Genomic DNA, 14,462 nt, shown 5'->3' with positions numbered 1-14,462 from the left:
ATCTGTTGAAATATTAAAATGTTACCCAGAAAAGGAGCTGTTGAACTTTAACAAGGAAGAGTTACCTACATTACAGATCTACTGGCCTTTATATACCAAGCTGCCCTGCAATACCAATATTTGGTCTCTGTAAAAGCAATTTTACCATCCTATAAAAGAATATTACACAAAAGAGGGAAAAAATTGGTATAATGTTGACAGTAGCATCTTAGAGGCAATCATCAATTTGTTTCTCACAAGTCAACTTATTAAACTCATAAACATCCTTTTAATTGTAAAAGTAACGGCAATTGTTAATGCTGCTAATTGAATAGGGAACACAGGAAAATTACGGCTTTAATTTCGACTATTAAGGTAGCAACAACTTTATAAAGAGCTAGGTCTGTGCCTGAAAGCACTATAATGAATTCTCTTCCCCTAGGATTTGGAATGAACAGATTCAACAGCCTGCCCTGCAACACCAATACCCTCAACAACCTCCCTCTTCTAACCTGCACATCAGCAACCCAGAGTACAGGTGGAGGGGGGGACTGCTGACGGAGCAGTCAACTCAGCACAGAGCTCTCCATCGGCAAAACGGACGTCCAGGAGGGCACATGTGGCCAGAGGTGCCTCCTGGGTCCTCAGAGGTCTTTCTGTTCGTTATTTTTTTTTTTAAAAAAGAACTTGTTCAGGAACAGATGATAGCCACAGCTGACAACTGAGAGCTCTACTGGATCTGTTGCTAGTGCCTGGCTGCTGTCCACTGCTGTTGCCAGGGAAACAGACGTCAGCTTGATGGAAACAAGGATCAGCGAAAACTTTCACTTACCTCGTTTCCACTGATCCCGACAGCCATTTCTATGGAAACAGCAGCTGCGAGCCAGCGGCAGAGAGGTTACCACTCATATGTTAATGTCAGGTGTGGCTACCAGCCTGTGCACTTCAGGTACCGTGGTACCAACAGCACCAGGATCCAGCTGTCAGCTACCCCCGACAGCTGTTAACTCTGCAACAAGAAAGTTCAGTGTTCAAAAGTATATATAAATGTTTAGCTAGGTTCTTCATTAGAAAAAGGAAATTTAGCACTCTTTCATTTAACGCCAAATCAGAGCTTAGTTACTTGTTCTACCAAAGTCAAGTCACGTGAGGGTACTGAAGGACCCCAAATCTTTCCGGCACCCTGACCTCAGCATTCAACCCCATTCACAATATTACTTCATGGTTCAGAAAAAGGGACATCCAACTGCGAACAAATCTTTCACGTATTAGCCTCTTCAAACCAAAGACAAATCCAGCTAAATGCGGGGAAGTACTTTGCTACAAGTAATCATTAAGGGTGTCTTTAGCATTCTGTCAGCTTAATCATTGCTACAACATCTAGGAAGTTACTTTTTTTTTTGAGACAGTTTCTCTCTTGTTACCCAGGCTGGAGTGCAATGGCACGATTTCAGCTCACCGCAACCTCCGCCTCCTGGGTTCAGGCAGTTCTCCTGCCTCAGCCTCCTGAGTAGCTGGGATTACAGGCACGCACCACCATGCCCACCTAATTTTTTGTATTTTTAGTAGAGACGGGTTTCACCATGTTGACCAGGATGGTCTCCATCTCTTGACCCTGTGATCCACCTGCCTCAGCTTCCCAAAGTGCTAGGATTACAGGCGTGAGCCACCGCACCTGGCCTACTTTTTAATCATTAGAACTATCTACAAAGAGTCCTCCATTGTCTCTTTATTTTTAGACTAGACTTCTGTGTGCTTTAGTAGCCATTAGCCAAAAATTCTCTGTTGACCAAGATATGGAATTAACTCACTAATGCAGTACAGTTTTATTCTGAATATGCTGACAAATCATACTAATAGACTGGCTACCCCAGGACCCCAATAACAACCATTTCAATTTTGTAAGTGATAATACCATTCTTTCACAATGCAGACGTATCAGAGGTGTGTGTGTCATGTATGTATGTATGTATGTATATATATATGATGAAATTAAACTGTCCATTTTCTATCAGTAGATGCTGATAAAGTGCTGAATGAGAGAAAAATCTTTTTTTTTTTCTTTTTTGAGGCAGTTTTGCTCTTGTCATCAAGGCTAGAGTGCAATGGTGCAGTCTTGGCTCACTGCAAACTCTGCCTCCCAGGTTCAAGTGATCCTCCTGCCTCAGCCTCCCAAGTAACTGGGGTTACAGACATATACCACCACATCTGGCTAATTTTTGTATTTTAGTCTAGATAACCTTTCACCACATTGGTCAGACTGGTCTCAAACTCCTGATCTCAGGTGGTCCACCTGCCTCGGCCTCCCAAAGTGCTAGGATTACAGGTGTGAGCCACTGTGCCCAGCCAAATGAGAAAAAAAAATCTAATCTCAGTCATGAAAAATGTGTAAGAATGCTTATTCCCAGAGGGTACGTCTCTACTTAGAAAATATTCACGAGTGATACAACCACTATCTACTGGTGTGCTTTGCCTCTTGAGCCACCATTCAAGTAGAAGAAATCAGAGATTGTCTGGCTATTATTGGTATGAATTTAAATGGATGGAACTCAATTCCATTATGTAAAATTCTGGTAGAGTCAGTCCACAGCCCGCCAGTACCGGCACCACCTTCTCTCTTGACACTCCCCATCCCCCTCCATCTTTGTCTTAGGAAACCAAAGCTTCCTAAAAGCAGCCACACCTGAGTCTTTGTCTAGGCCCCTGGTATTCAATTAGCCAGAATGGGGTGTAGAGGGTTAGATTAACAAAGATAAACTAGTTTAAAAATCACCTTTGGTTTTCCATAATGCTTCACTTCATCCACGTTCCCTTAAACTTCTAAAGTTAAGATAAATAGGCCTAAAGTAATAAAAATTGGATTGCTCTAAAATGATACCTGTGATCTGGAAGGATCTGGAACTTACTGGAACACCAAGAATACAAATTAATTTGTATGATTTTGAATTTACAGACCTGGGCTGGGTTTACATTTAATTTTATGTCATAAGAGCTGGTTTAATAACAGCATTTATTGCCTAACAGCGTACAAGATCTACTTCACAAACTATTTCAAATACTTTTCGTAAGATATTACCAAAACTAAAGGCTTGAATTCATGAGTGAATTATAAATGATCTTAACCTATTCTTTAAAACAAGCCCAGGAGGTGGTTTATGTAGTAATATCCTTCAGTCAGCAGTGGGGTATGACATTATATATACAATAAAACATTTTAAAAATATAACTTGGGCTTTTCACTAACACAGACCTATCATGGCCAACTATTATTAATTAATTTGAAAAGACTAATTGATTAGATACTTTTCTTGCATCAAAGCCAGGAAGAGACGCACACTTCCTAAAATATCATAATTTCACTGGGTCAAGTACTCTACATTCTTCAGCTCACTGAATCCTCACTGAACTTCACAAAATTGGTATTGTAATGAACTCCATTTCACAGATGAGGAAAGTAAGGCTCAGAGGTAAGTAATTTGCCTCAACTCTCACAAATGTAAAAGGTAGAACAAACATTCAACACCTGGTTGTCTGATTCTAAAGCTGGTATGCTTAACCACTATGTAACAGAAAAGCCATTCCCCTCAACTCATGCAAAAAAATTGTCAAATATAACTTAAACAACAATGATTTAGACCTGCATAATACTTTACAGTGGACACAGTGCTTCCACATCCTCCATAGCCACCTCTTGGGTGACACTGAGTATAACGTCGATGTGTGTGTAAAGCGTGGCCACCTGCTGGGAAATCCAGAAAATGCTACACTCCAGAATTTCCAAAAGTATCCTGCACTATTCCCACCTAACCCAGTGAGGGGCGTTGGGTGTTATCTTAAATCCATGGATTTAAGATAAGGATATGTTAAATGAGAAAAACCTTTATATATTTTTAGAAGCACTTCTACAGTCATTAGCTGATTGAAAAGCACTCTGTGTGGGAGACAGCAAGACAGGATATCCTTGATATCCTGAGGGACAAAGGGGCTGAGGCTCAGGGCAACTCAGTGAGGTCCCAGAGTGAGTATGGGACTCTGGCAGGACAGAACCTAAGTCTTCTAGCCCCCTTCCTGGAGGTTGGAGACACATCTTGGGAGCTTAGGGAGTCCCCCATCTTGCAAGCTCAGACACCCCCACCACAGGGATGGCTGGTGGCAGGTGGGTCCTCAAATGGAGAAGGAGACAGGGTCAACCAGCTCACCGCCCATGAGCTCCATCCCCCGCACCCCGGGAATCTAGCATGATTCTAAAGATGAAAACCTCAAAAGGGATAGAGTTCAATGAACAATGAACAATCTGAAAAGGGAAAAATCACCAAGTTTCTAAAAGCCACGTGTAATCTGTCTAAACTGCAGACTTACAGAAGACATTCCTTCCAATTCTTGGTCATGATGGGAGCAAATCCTCAATGACAACTGAAGGTTAAATTGCAACATTAGTTATAGACATTCTCAGCCCCTCCCACAGAGCACGTGACCAGAAATGGAAGTGTTCATCTATGTCCATGTGTGGTCACACAGGGTTTACAGTTCATAAACTTCACACTTACCTTGAGGGATAAAGGCTCCATTAGAAAACCAAAGACTTTCCCAGAGGCATTAGTGTTACAACACTTTATAAATAGATAAACAACAAATCCAATGTACAGATTAAAGTCTGTTCAAGAATACAATAGGATGGCATGGCCACACAAAGGAAAGAACCAAGGAGCAGAAACAGATACAGGTATTTCCAAATGGTTGACAGACTTGAAGACACAGCACCATCTAACATTTCCTCATGAGAAGGCAATCACATGGTCTCAACCCGCATTTCTAAAATGAGGGCGTTTTAATTCAGTGCTTAGGGGATTACATTTGTGTTGATCTGACAGTCCCTCAGGAGCTATGCAACATAGATTGTCTTCCTCTCAACCTTCTGGGTTTGCGGTACCTCTAGTGTTCCCTTAAAAAATGATGAAGAATCTGAAGGCTAAAATTTTTATGAAAATTCATTTGCTTTAACAACAATAAAAATACAAGTGGGAAAGTAGCAGGCAGAGAGGGAAGGCAGTGGTTGAGGGAGCTGGAGGCATGCCAGCCCCTTGTCAGTCTCCCGGGGAGATGCCTCCTCATCTTTCCACAGCAGCTCACAGAGCCCCTGGGTCTACACCTCCACTGAACATTTGCCATTCTGCACAGCTTCAAAATGGGCTACCCCGTGAGAAAATGAATGCCTAAGCACAAGGCCACTGTCTGCATCTGAGACATCTTGGCAACCCTGGTCTCTGGCCCAGAGCCGGGCACTCTACAGCATCTCAGGAAATACTGGCCAAGTCAGGAACACCGCTGAGAGGCTGTGCTTTGCAGACATGGTTCTGCCTATACCCAAACCAGCCCTACCGGAGGACTTCTGGGGGAGTAGAGAGGAGGTAATGTGCAGCCCCTAGAGGTCTGAGCACAGCATGCACTGACAGAATGGCTGGGAAGTCTCAGGTTTTCTTTTAAAATGTCATGTCATTTGCAGTCTCCTTCATAAGGAATCTAAGTTTTGTTTTGATGAAAAAAAATATTTTTTTAAAAATTATTTTCCCCCAAAATACATTTCAGTAAACTGGTTGTTCCATGAAGGAGTGTACCTTTTTTTAATCCTCCAGCTTTGGGTACCTCCCACGGAGTTGCAGGTTTAACCCCCATTTGTGATAGTGGGAAGCCCCTCCTCCCATCTTTTTCTCTTTTCTTTTTTTAAGCACCTCACGATCTGGCTCCTGCCTCTGCTTCATCATGCCTGCTGGGGCAATGGCTCCTGCCTGGGGAAGCTAAGAGATAAGGCATGTCACTGGCACTGTTAAAATTAGTGGTTTCCATGGCCTCCGTCAGTTTAGTTGGGTTTAGGAGACATGAGGCGCCAAGGAATTTACAACAGGATTGCTGTTAACCTTGTATAGGGCGCTCCTGTGGCAAAATCAAATGCGATGTTACTTCTCTAGGAATAGATACCACCCTCACATGCCCAACCCTGGTCTAAGGCCACTGAGGTTCACTAGGAGAAAGACACTTCTCAGGTTGAGCTTGAGGAGCCACTCATCGGTAGGAGGCAGCTTAGGCAGGGAGGGTTATGCGGCCCCAACCCAGGCCCAGCCCCCCTCCTCTCTCTGGCAGGGGGCACTGGCCCATGCCATCTCTACAAAGGGACCTTCTGTGACAGTGTGCGTCCCTGGTGTGGAACTGACTACATTCAATCCAGGGCAGGTTTGGGGGAAGATACAGAAAGGAAGCCGAGATGGGAACTGTGCTCTGCTTTCTGCTCTGGAAAAGGCAGTGTTTCCAAAAATGCAATTAAAGCCTTTTCACTAACTCAGCACACATGAAGACATCACTTCCATGAGATACAGCCTCGGAAAGAGCAAGATAAAGTGAGTGAGGAGGAGATAAACTCACAGGGAAACAAATCCATCAACACAATTTCCTGAGGGTGTCTGGGCGCAGTGCAGTGACAGAGGCTCCTCTGGGAGATGTGGGGTATCCTGCCTGTCCCCCACCACCCAGCAATGGCTGCACACAGGAGCTGATTATAAGAGTGCCAGACAGCCCCCAGCTCCCTTCTCTGCAGCACCCCACCTTCCGGGGGCTTATGAGAGTCGGTGTGGATGCAGCGCTGCCCACAAGGGTTCTGGGATGGCATCTCCAGCTATGGGCAAGGCAGAGCCTGCAGGGTCCCCTTTCCAGGCCAGTCTCTGTTGCCCCCTCTTTATGGAGAGTCAATCCATACAGAGGAAGTGATAAACAAGTCAACTTCAAAAATGGTGACTGAATGATGAGTTCTATGTAAGGTCGTGGGAAATGTGTGCACAATAGTCAGTCATCACTCTGCATTAAGAGAAAGATTCAGTAAGTTACGGCTAAAACTGAAACACAGGGACAGTTCTCACAGTGACAGCACTAGAAAACCAAGCTAATAAAGAATCCCAATCTGAGGAAGTAAGATTTTGAAACCGTACAGTATTTATGTGCTCGAGTCTTATTTCTCCTTCACAGTAAAATCTAAAACTCCCATGGAAGTATTGACAATGCACTGTGGAGACCTAAAGGGGCCAGGTTATGTACTAATAGACACAAATGGACAAGTGACAACAGCCCCTTTCCTGGGGGAGACCAAGGCTGGAATTCCTTTAACTCCCTTGTAATCCACCTTTACACGTTCACATACTAACATGACTGGCTTTGGGGAAACGTTTTCATTAAATTAACAGTGTTTGGCAAGCATTGAAAACACGGAATCTCACAGACAGATACAAGCAGAAAGAATCACAGTTCAATCCAAAAGCAACACACTGAGGGGACATCAGAGTCCAAACACATGCAGAGAAGCTGTCAGGGAGCAGCTGGGAGACACGCAGAGTCGCCTCACACGCGGCAGTGGGAGAAGGTGCAACACGGATCCAACTGCTTACCCACTAAGGACACCAAGAACCAGGTTAAGGACGAAAAATGAGCCAAGGATGATCAGACTAACAAAATACACCCAAGGCCATTCCCATCCTATCGCATCATTTACCTGCAAAATGTAAGGAGATCAGTTATCAGTTATCCATTTACTAAAGAGCAGAGCCCAGTTGCAGCTGCCAGACCCTCAGTGCTTTGCTGAAGGCTAGTGCTCCTAGGACAGGGACTGGGCCTAGGTCCTTCCTTTTATTGTCTGCAAATAAGGGCAAGCTCAGTTGCTGAAATCTACAAATAGGGCCTACCAACAGCCGACCCAATCTGGCTGATTTTGCTACTGTTTTATAACAATTAATCGGCATTATATTTGGATCCAGACCAATAAAGCAATTATAAATGCATCTCATTTTAGAACAGACAAAAAGGGCAAGCAATGGAAATTGTTTAAATCTCAAGCAACAATGCTGATTAATTTCTGGTCAATAATCGTTCTATAGCTCTCTTTCATGAAGCCTGGTGAGGTTCCAGGAAACAGCTTGATTTGGGAAGCCTCAGCAGAAAAGCAAGCATCTCAGAGGACACATAAAATGTCTGGCAACCCCTCCTGGCGGCCCTCATCCAGCAAAGCCTGTGTGGTCTTGGCAACTGTCCTCAGGACTCTGCATCAAGATGAAAGAGGTGTAGCTTACCCGCTCAATACACCAAGTACAAGATTTAGTACGAAAAATGACCCAAAGATGACGAGACTGACAAAATACACCCAGGGCAATTCAAATCCCATAGCATCATTCATCTGCAAGAAATAAGATGGTCTCATAGGAGTGAGTTAATAAGATAATTTAATAAGGAGAGAGGGTCAGATTAGAGATAGCATTCTATACATTTAAGTAAACATTCACTTAGATTCAAATCAGAAACAACAGTTGCCAAATCAGAGACAACAGCAGCCAACACACATTCATCACATATTCCAAGTACACATACACAAGCATCCATCCATACACACACACACACACACACACACACACACACACACACCCTCATCAAGGCTTTCAGGTCAAATAATAGCAGATTTTGGCCCCAGTAAGGCAAATCAGCTGGGATTTGGCTTTTTCTCACAGGAAACTGTCTTGGTAAGTGATTTTCATAAAAGGTCTTGGTAGAGGACAAAACTAGTGCTTAGCTAGAACCTACTTTCTATGCTGCCCAAGATTTTAGTACTTTGTGTCTAAAATGTGTGATGGTGGAAGTCTTCATTATAGAAACAAATTTGCACCATTTGACTCTATAAACTCTTTTTTTAAAACTTCTAAAATAATCTTCTACTGAAAACAAACCTACCCAAGGAAACCAAACCCACCTTAGATCTGGATTATCTGCAATCTGTGAGTGCAAACACAGCAAAATGAATGCAAAAAAGGAAATTTTTCAAGGTCAACCAGGTGACACACAGAGGTGCTTTGGGGAATGGGCTTTTTCTTAGCTGCACCCACAGAAGGGAGAAGCAGCCCTTATTCCCCACACATAGCTTTGATCTAAGATGACCTCCCTGGGAGATTGGCTCCAGCTGTGAGCTGACTGGGTTTAGAGGTGAAAGGATGTGGCCAGAGGAACCCCATTTCCCTGCACCTGGATGAGCTCGTGCTGCACACTCCATCTCCCTGGCACACTCTGCCTAGGGAGGCTTGCTGGTGAGCAGCTTTCATGCTGGAGCAAACAGGTGCTTTGAGGATCACAGCTGGATGGAACTTTCCAGCAGCACAGGTCAGTGTTAAATTCAGCAAACACCCTTTCCAGGAAGAAGGTGTTAAGGACCAGTCAGGAGACAGAATGAATGGCCCAAGGTATGACCCTGCCAGAACACCCAGAATCTTCAGCCAATAAGAATTACATACAGTCTGGATAGCGCCATCGCTCTTGCCTTGCAGGTGCAAGCCCTTAGGGTGTTAACGCATGTGCTTTCCTGCACATTATCTGGCTCCAGGTTTTAGCTTTACAGCATGAGGCTCATGCATTTCACAATGTTTGCCTCATGCAGAAGCCAAACAGGGAAAGTGAACATTAAAAAAAATTACCTAACATCTGTTGCTGAAGTCTAGGGAGAGGGCATTAAATCCCTTATGAAACACCTGTTTGGCCACATGAAAACTGATGTGCTTAATAGAACTCATATCAGTCTGCACATCTTACATTGGCAATTAGAGTAATGAATGAGCCTGGGCTATGGCTGCAATTGTTGATCTAATTAAGTTGGATAAACTAATTTCAGCAGGAAGGCAGAGGGTAATTCATCCAGAGCAACTATACCACTAAACTTACTGAAAAACCCATATAAGAAGAAACTGGGTGCCTGGTGTGGTGGCCTGTGCCTGGCCTGGGTCAGCACCTGTGACAGAGTCCCATCTGGGCTTGTTTCCCTCTGGATTGGAACAGAGGTGCATGCAGCAGGGGAGAGGGTGCTCAGCAGGGTGAGTGGAGGACGGACAGGTCCAGGGCTCTTATCAGGAAACCTCACTCTTCCACGACCCTGGCAACCGTCAGCTGCTGAGCCATCTGCTTCACCAACCGTCCTTCAGGCCTCAGTCTGGTATTCCAGAGAATGGCTCTAATAACAGCTGTCTTCTCCACTTGGAAGGGAAATTTTTCTTTTAAAAAATTTAAAACTCTTTTAATTTCTTGGGAGATGTTCATTCGATTCACATTTGCTCAATTCAGAAGTATCAAACGATAGCTGAGGACTGGGGGGAAAGGCCGGAGTTGAATATGGTCCACCAGAAATTCGAAATCTCTAAGTCAGAAGGTGGGGCAAGAGAGACAAGCTTCAGCTCTGAGAGCCAGTCTTGCTCCCAGTGAACATTCCACTTTTCAGAGCCAAGCATTTCTTAGACCTTACCATATGCAAAAGAAAAATCAGAACTTGCAGGCTGTTCTCAAAAATACCCACATGAAAATAGAGACTGCTTGGGATTTTGTCTACATGGTCTTTATCAACAATGAAGAACCTGGCTTCCACTGAAGCACTTCAATTTAGATTAATTTTTTAAAAACTTATATCAAAGTCATCAAGGGGTATCATCTGGTGCCCAGGAAAATAATTTTCTTTCTAGCTTCAGTTTTCCCTCTTTTAAAAGGCTGAAATAGGCCAGGTGTGGTGGTTCATGCCTGTATTCTCAGCACTTTGGGAGGCCGAGGCAGGTGGATCACCTGAGGTTGGGAGTTCAAGACCAGCCTGGCCAACAGGCCAGGCACAGGCCACCACACCAGGTATCTGGTTTCTTCTTCTTCTTTATATGGGTTTTTCAGTAAGCTTAGTGGTATAGTTTCTATGGATGAATTACCCTCTGCCTTCCTGCTGGAATTAGTTTATCCAACTTAATAGTAAAACCCTTGGCCAACTTAGTAGTGAAAGCCCCTCTCTACTAAAAATACAAAAATTAGCCAGGCATGGTAGTAGGCACCTGTAACCCCAGCTACTTGGGAGGCTGAGGCACAGGAATCGCTTGAACCTTGAAGTGAAGGTTGCAGTGAGCAGAGATCATGCCACTGCACTCCAGCCTGGGCGACAGAGCGAGACTCCATCTCAAAAAAAGGCTGAAATGCATACTCACATCTCAAATTATAGACCAACCCAAGTCTGTTTTTCTAGCTGTTGAAAACACTTCCAGAAACTTGCTATACTTGTTTCAACTCCCCAAAGCACGCAATAAGAGAAAGTCAAGCCCTCGGCTGGTTACTGAGAAATCTCCTAGGTGCTCTGGTTGAAGGAGATTTTCAGCTTGACCATCAGTACTTCCCATGAAGGTGTGACAGCCAGCACCTCCGGAGGAGTGTGCATTGAGAAAAGAGCTTGGTGCTAAGGCAAGACACCAGATATTATTTATCTGGATAGCTGTCTCCTGAAACCAATACTATTTATTTCCTACATTGAAAAACAATTTCTTTGAAATGAAGGGAAAAAAATAATTTCCTCTAAATTGAAGGGAAAAATTAAATCATATAAGTCTAATTCTGCATCTTGAGAAGCCCAGAGAGGTTCCATGACCTACTCAAGGTCACACAACCAGCCTAAACACTGTTTCCCTGCCCTACACCCTACTGCCTCTGTCAGCAACAAATGCTCACATGTGGGTCAAACAACAGCTCAATTATATTTATGGAACTCACTTTATCAAAGAACTTGACCCTAGGTTTCTTTCCACCAGAACTTAATGATCCCACTTCCCATACATCCAAACAGTCCTTTCCTAAGTGTGCCTTTCTACACATTGGACCCACCTGTATGTCCCCTCTCAGGACCCTGCCAGACATTTTCGAGACAGCAGTGACAAGCAAGCCATAAACGAGCTTGAGAATGCTGACTGAATGAAAACTTGACTAGATGCAAAACAATGCTCTGCAAAGGCTTTGTCCACCATATGCAAACGCCTAGAGGATTCAGAAACGTGCTTGCAGTCAGTATTTAAAATCTAATCTCTTTTTATCTCCCAAGATGTTCCCTTTATGCCCTAGTTGTGGATAAAAATAGATATTCAAACATGGCCCATCTACACTAATGAGGCAAAATGCCCGGTACACTTGAAGGATGATGGCCATCACTTCTGTTTACTGAGTGCTTGCTCGGTGCCAGGCACCATGCTGGGCAGGGATGTACTGCTGTATATCACAGCAGTGTGGCTTCCAGCTGACCATGGCCCATGAAATATTAGGAAGGCTTGGTTCCTTGGCCCCTGCCTATCTCTATGATGAGCTAATAAATGCAATCAACAGGTAATTAGAAGCAATCCTGATGTGCTTCAGAGAGTAAGATCTTAGAGAATAGTCGGGAAGACATTACTTAGCTGCCCCCTAGTGTTCTGGAAGGATTCATAAACTTCTGACCACTGGAAGAATGCCAAGGAAAGAGTGCTGGGTTCTAGTCTAGGCCGGGGAGTCCTCACCGCATGATCCAGAGGCCAAATCCAGCTTCCTGTCTACTTTTATATGGCCTTGAGCCAAAAATGATTTTTACAGTTTGAAGTAGTTGGTGGTGGGGGGGGGAATCAAAAGCAAAATATTTGATGACACAGAAAAGTCACACAAAATTATAATTTTAGAGTTCATAAATGAAGTCTGATTAAAATAAAGCCACATCCATTTGCTTATGTACTGCCTATGGCAGCTTCCTAGCTACAATGGCAGGGCTGAATCGTTACTGAGGTGACCAAATGTGGCCTGTAAGTCCAAACAGATTTTCTCTTTGGCCCCTTATAAAAAGGTTTGTAGACCCCTGTTCTAGATCAAGGACCATATGCTATAGAACCCAGGGAACATTCCATGGTCTCTACTCCACTGTCTCCATCTTCAAGACTGCAGACCTTCTATAAAGGGATACAGACTGGAATAAAGTTTATGAATGACTTGAGATCCTCCATCAGAATAAAGATGCTGTGTAATTCATGGAGAATGCAATTATACTGTCAAATTATTAGCCATGTTGATTGTCATATTAATAATGAAAATAATAATTATATCATCCTAGGTGATATTTAAACCTTCTCAGGAAAGTAAGTGGAAACTTTTGTCTCTGGGAGCCTGAAGTTCTCGCTCCTTTAATCATGTACTCCCAGATTTTACACTTGCTTGGCAGTAGGAAAATTGTGAGAATCAATGTGCAGGAATATCACATAAAGTATAAAATTGTTCATTAGTCAAGGCATGTTGGATCAGCAGTTGGCAATTCACCATGTCAATAGAGAGGAAAACAAAGCTGAGAGGAGTCACAGATTTTGATTTTTAAAAAAATCAAAATGTTGTTTTCTCTCCTGCTTGGGGCGGGGGGGATAAACCAGAGTTTGGGCTATTTTGATAATGCTTTTTCTATTTCTGAGAAACTACAAAAGAAGACTGTAATTGAGACCTCAACTAATATGACTAGGAGTTGCAATTTAGGAAATAATAGTGAAAATGAAGGCTTCACCTAACCTGAGGGCCCTCTTGCATACACAAGCCATGCCCCTCGCTCAGCCAGTATCATCTCCCGCCTCCTTCCTCTTCATGAAAAGACTTTTTTTATGAATATAAATAACAGATGTGCATACACACACACACACGCGTGCGCGCACACACACACACACATAAACAGACACACACACACTCCCACTCCCATGACAACCAGAAAAAAGAAAGGTAAGTGGGAAAAACAAGATATAACATGTTGGTGATGCTTAAACCTTATCAAACTAGACTCACTTCGGGGACTAAAGATAAAAATATACCTTCTTTGTCTAATATTGAATATATAGGGACATCTACAATCCTGTGAGCTGGTAAAGGGAAGCAAAAACCTATTTATAATCATTATATGTTACATTCTCTGAAGTTAGGTAGTAATAGGAAATCCTGAAAAGTATGTAAAATTTAGAAACGATCAGAAGCTGCTTCTCAATGTACAGGCCTTCTACCTAGAAGCTGCTGATTTCAGAAGTACTTTGTTACTAATTTCCTTTTAACAACTCATGATTGGAATCCTCGTTCCTCCCCTTTGGACTTGGATTTAGGCTCAAAATCTATATGCTAGCTGTCTTTACCAGCAACTCTTGTACCATGAAAAACAATTTCTAAACTTCTGTGAGCTTTATTTACATTCTAATGAACAAACCCAGCCCTAGGAAATGGCTTTTAAAATACTATAAGCACTTTTTTTTTTATAGCAAATCTTTCTAGCTCTAATAGGAAGAAGAGGAATCAGGCCCTCTCCTTGAAAGAATGTCCATTAGTTTTCATGGCAAGCTGGATGGGTCCAGCAGCCCTGGAAGTCTATATGCCATTCCTACCCTTTCTGCCAGAGTTCTCTAGCTTCAAATAGAAAGGAAGACAGCTAAGGGTTTATGCTGGGCCGATTTATAGTAATACTAAGATAAGAATGGAAAATATTATCATGGGAGAAACTCATGCTGGATTTAAGGTTGTACTGACTTATGGAAAGTACGAAAGGGATCCAATTTACATTCCCTTTCTCCCCTTTAGGATCTAGTAGAGAAGCTGCCTTGATGTATAAATGATTAACTTAAACCTGTGGAGGTCCA

General features: G+C 43.1%; 1 protein-coding gene across 49 annotated transcripts in view; it reads right to left on the bottom strand.

Moving 5' to 3' along the window:
* The window catches only part of CACNA1D (calcium voltage-gated channel subunit alpha1 D), a 322,332-nt gene that overhangs the window by 127,285 nt on the left and 180,585 nt on the right, over positions 1-14,462 (bottom strand). For 32 of the 49 annotated variants that reach the window (XR_013527364.1, XM_054245746.2, XM_078351161.1 and 29 more), the window contains one exon: positions 7,410-7,513. The exons of 1 other annotated variant lie outside the window; for it this stretch is intronic. Coding sequence is in view for 47 of the 48 variants with exons in the window: in XM_054245746.2 (XP_054101721.2) it covers positions 7,410-7,513 (104 nt within the window). In the remaining variant the exon portion in view is untranslated. Of the gene's footprint in view, positions 1-7,409; positions 7,514-8,087; positions 8,192-14,462 lie in introns of all 49 variants that reach the window. 16 more of the 49 variants (XM_078351159.1, XM_078351167.1, XM_078351168.1 and 13 more) reach the window with 1 other exon arrangement.

The sequence above is a fragment of the Callithrix jacchus genome, chromosome 15, assembly GCF_049354715.1.
Source record: "Callithrix jacchus isolate 240 chromosome 15, calJac240_pri, whole genome shotgun sequence".
Classification (NCBI taxonomy): Eukaryota; Metazoa; Chordata; class Mammalia; order Primates; family Cebidae; genus Callithrix; species Callithrix jacchus.
Note: the sequence above shows the minus strand (reverse complement) of the source record. Positions and strands in the feature narration are given on the sequence as shown.